A 4768-nucleotide genomic window follows, 5' to 3' on the forward strand; every position below is an offset into this window, starting at 1 on the left:
CCCGCATCGCTCCCAGGGGGAAACGTGTCTCCGCACTCAGTGCCCAGGTGGGCAGGAAACAGGACATGGCGATTCAGAGTCCCGCCCTGGCAGCAGGGGCGAAGGGCCCAGGACTGTCACAGGACGGGAGTTGGGGGCGTCACAGGTGCTTCCCATCCCCAGGCCGGCCCAGGGCTGCCCCTGGGGCTTCATCGGTCACAGCAAGTTAAGATCAACAGGGCTGAGAAAATGTGGTAATTTCAACCAGAGGGAAAAAACCCGGCTCCCCCTCATTTTTTGAAAATATGGGAATAGCTATGGGTACCAAAGAGTTGAGAGCCCAAGCAGAACTCTGTTGGTATCGCGAGGTGACCTCACAGAGCACCAGCAACCGAGTGGCTTAAACTAAACATCCTGTTTCTTTCACAGCTTTTAAAGCCGGAAGTCCAAGGTCAGGGTGCGGCAGGGCTGTGCAGCCTCTGAAGGCTCCAGGGACCAATGTCCTAGGCCTCTCCCCCCATTCTGCCTTCATTTGCACGTGGCCTCTCCCTACGGGCCTGTCGTGTCCTAAGTTCCCCTTTGCATGAGGGCGGGCCAGGCCAGCTGGGGGCCACCTCGCTCTAACTTACTACAGCTGCAAAGATCTTATCTCCAAATGAGGCCACACTTTCGAGGTGCTGGGGTTAGGACTCAACTGACGAATTGCGGGGGCACAGCATGTAGCTCATACTGGGGCCTGAGCCAAGATCCCACGCACTGGGGAGGGGGAGATCTGCAGGGAGGGGACCCGAATCCCTGAGGGACCACGGTCCCGGGCAGAAGGCCAGCAGGCCCCTCCTCTGTGGCGCCGAGCGTGGCTTGGCTGCTAATGCAATGTCATCGCATTTGCGGCTCACAGATGCTTTCCTTTTCCTGTGAGAGGACGGGTACCCCGCCCCCACCCGCCACAGTGCTGACGTGCCCCGGCTGAGCCCGACAGCCGCATCCGAGGAGCGGGGGCTCGCGCCACGTGCTGGCAGGGGCTCTGGTGGGGGGCGGCGAGGGTTTCCGCCATCTCCGGCTTCCCTGCCTGGGGGGGACCCTGCTCTGGCCTGGCCCCCAGTCCCAGGGCCCAGCCACAGCCGACCTGGGGGCCACGGGCAAGCCGAAGGAGAAGCCAGCGCTGTGGTGGCCCCCGAGTTCTGGGGGGCGAGGATGCCGAGATACAGGACGCCATGCTGCCACGTTTCTAACGGGCCCTGCTGGGTAAAGGCGCTCGAGCTCGTTCATCTGTCCCGATTCCTCCGTCTCACACATGAGGACCCCGAGGCTCAGGGAAGCAACATGAACCTGCCATCGAAGCCCCCTAGCTTTTCGGGGGGCCAGGCTTAGCAAGACGGGTAGCGTGAGTGCTTGGCAATGACGCGATGATCTTAACCTGGGATCAGAGGCATCTTGGACCGTGGGCGTCTGGGCTGCATGGCTCTAACGACGGGTTCCTGGAGAGGCTGCACAGTTGTCCTCCAGAGGCCCGACCCTCCTTGCCCCGTCATTAAACAGGGGGCTCCCCATCCTATTAAACAGGGGCCGGCCACTGGAGCGACGCCCCTGCGTGCATTCACCACCGCTCTCCTGGCGGCAGAAGGTGCCTAGATCTCTGTAACGAGAGAGCAAGTTCACGGCCGCAGGAAGAGTTCGAGGCTGGCCAAGCCCTCTGACTGTCTGTCCGTCACTCTCCCGAGAGACGAGGGTGTGCTCGGCGGTAATGGGGTAAAGCTTTCTCTGCAGACCCGTCTGGACTGCGGGTCAAACTCAGACCTGATTACAGAATGGCTCCACACCCGGGGCCGCAGCGGCTCCTGCCCAGACCCCTCCCTTCTGGGGTGAACCCCTGTTCTCTTTACCGATTTCCGCTCATCTCAGCCTTCCTGCTGGTTAATATCGCCGCCATATAAATGTTGGCATAAAAATACCATGTGCCCAAGATCCTACACAACTAGCAAATACTGGCTGGTTGACACAAACCCCCCACATCGGCACTGACTGTTGGATAAGATTCCATGATGCATTTGCCTATTTTTTTTTTTTTTTTAAAAAGACACATTTATTAAGGCTGCTCAACATCAGTGTGGCCCTTCCGGTACGCAGCCCTCTATCTGTACCTCTGCGGGCCAGCCCGAGTACCTGTTCTCTGCTTTATTAGAGTGGTTGATCTGTGTAAAGGAATGAAGAGACAATTATTTGTTAACCAACAAATATTTAACGTGTCAGTTACGACCAAAGTCCTATAACGAGAATCACTCCCTAGAACGGAGTTTGCTCCAACCCACACTGGGGGCTTGATTTCCTCTCGATGGGCTTCTTAATACTATTTGAACCAGGTGTTGATGCAGTTCTAGAATTTTCTGTGATGCTGTAAGTATTCTATGGTCGACACTGTCCAATAGGGTAGCCACTAGCCACGTTAGGCTATCGAATACTTGAAATGTACCTAGGGTGACGGATGAACCGAATCCTAAATTCCATTCGATTTTAATAAATTCAAATGTAAATATAAATTTGGCCAGCGGCTGCCGTACTGGCCAGCAGAGCTCTAATGTTTAGTTTTCAATTCTTGGCAGTAGGACTATTTTTTTTTTTTTAAGGTAACTGCAGAATTCCTAGCCCAGCACAGGTGCGTTCAGTCCTTTATGTCCTCAACCTTTCACAAGTAATGGAGCACCTTAACTCAATGCCGAAAAAGAATAATGTGCATTCTCAACTTTGAAATTCTTGTTCTATATCCTTTTTTATATAATAGCTCTGAGACATAATTTGTATACAATAAAATTCAGCCGGAGTGTATGATTTAGTGGTTTTTCGTGTAGTCACAGAGATATGCAACCATCCCCAGAACAAGAAACCACACACGCATTGCAGTCACATTCCCTGCCCACAGCCCTAGGTGCCCACTTGTCTGCTGTCTGTCTCTGTGGCTTTGGTCTACTCTGAAAATTTCATTTGAACGAAATGAAGAGCACGCGGCCTTTTCTCCACTTAGCATATTTTTGAGGTTCATACTCCTTGTGGCCAGTATCAGCGCTTCATTTATTTATATTGTTGAATAACATTCCCGTGTGTGGCTATACCACATTTTATTTATACGTTTTTTTTAAAAAATCCATTAATAACACATTTTATCCACGAGTAGTCACTTTTTTGGCTATTACGCCTGATGCTGCTAGGCGGGTTCATGTGCACGTTTTTGCGTGGACGTGCATTTTGACTCTCTCGAGTGGACATCTACGAGTGGGATCGTGAGGTCACGTGATAGCCGTGTGCCTTTTTGAGAAAGTGCTGGATTGTTTCCCAAAGCAGCTGTGTGATTCCGTTTCCTGCAGCAGGGTGGGAAGGTTCTAAATCCTCCGCATCCTTGTCAACACATCCCATGACGTCTTTGTCATCACAGTCACCCTGGCCATGGCGAGCTGGCATCTCACTGTGGCTTTTATTTGTGTTTTCCTGATGGCTAATGATCAGCATCTTTTCGTGCGCTTATCGGCCATCTGTATCTCTTCCTCGAAGAAATGTTTATTCGGATCCTCCGCCCACTTTAAATTGGGTCATTTGTTGTTTTATGATTGAATTATAAAAGTTCTTTTCATATTCTGGGTACGAGTTCTTCCTTTGCAAATAGTCGTTCCCATTCTGTGGGTTATCTTTTCATTTTTGATGGTGTCCTTTGATGCACATAAGCTTTAAATTACCATAAAATGCAATTTATCTCTTTTTGTTGTTGCTGTCTGTGCTTTTGGTATTATATCTGAGCAACCATTGCCTAGTTCAAGGTCACGAAGATTTGTGGCTATGTTTTCTTCTAAGGGTTTAATGGTTCTAGCTCCGACAGATAGTCGTTTGACTCGTTTTGACTTAATTTCCACATACAGCATGAGGTAGGGGTCCAAATTCATTCTCCTGCATGTGGGTATCCAGTTGTCTGGGCACCACGTGTTGAAAAGACTGCTCATTTCCTGGTAAGTGGTTGTCGAAAATCACTTGACTAGAAACATGTGGTTTTATTTCTGGACTCTCGATTCCGTTCCGCCGGTCGACATGCCCGCCTGACGCCGGTGCCGCACCGTCACGATTACTGTAGCTGTGTAGCGAGTTTTGAAATTGGGAGGTGTGAGTCCTCTAGCTTTGTTCTTTCTCAAGATCGTTTTGATTATCTGGGTCCCTCGAATTTCCATGTGAATTTCGGGACGAGCTTGTCAGTCTCTATCGAAAAGCCAGCGGGCATGTGGGTGTGCACGTGGAGCGAGCGGGCTGCCACTTCCTCATGAAAATCGAAGCCATGGGCCCACCCTCCCCGAGCATCAGAGTCCCCGGCCTGGGCATCCGTGCGTTTTAAGGAGGCGCAGGGCGGGAGGACAGTTGGGTGGCCCTGTGCGGAACAGCGGAGGACTTGCCGGTCCTCGCCCAGCCCCTCAGTGCCTGTTGCTCTCACTTCGTCCTCACTGGCTCCGATCGGATAGGTACTGTCTTATTCTCTTATCACAGGGGAAGGCTCTGAGGCACAGAGAGGTTCAGTAACTTGCCCGGGACCACACAGCCGGGCGGACAAAGCACAGTGGTGTACGAGGGGTGGAGAAGGTGACCCGTGTTACCACCTGGAGTCGGCCTGGGAAACTCAGGGGTACCTGGAGCGCACGCCCAACCACAGCTGCGGGGCCCTGAGGAATTACCTAGATTCTGCGTCATTGCCCGGATCAGGAAACTGAAGCCCAGAGAGGCAAAGTGCCTTGCGCGGGGTCACACGTGGTTCCTGCTG

General features: G+C 52.2%; 1 protein-coding gene across 1 annotated transcript in view; it reads right to left on the minus strand.

Moving 5' to 3' along the window:
• Window positions 1-2057: 2057 nt before the first annotated feature.
• The window catches only part of FAM3B (family with sequence similarity 3 member B), a 10138-nt gene continuing 7427 nt past the window's right edge, over window positions 2058-4768 (minus strand). The window contains exon 5 of the mRNA XM_025050199.1: window positions 2058-2171. Coding sequence (XP_024905967.1) covers window positions 2111-2171 — 61 coding nt within the window. The 3' untranslated portion in view covers window positions 2058-2110. The remainder of the gene's footprint in view (window positions 2172-4768) is intronic.

The sequence above is a fragment of the Pteropus alecto genome, unplaced genomic scaffold (assembly GCF_000325575.1).
Source record: "Pteropus alecto unplaced genomic scaffold, ASM32557v1 scaffold97, whole genome shotgun sequence".
NCBI classification, from domain to species: Eukaryota; Metazoa; Chordata; class Mammalia; order Chiroptera; family Pteropodidae; genus Pteropus; species Pteropus alecto.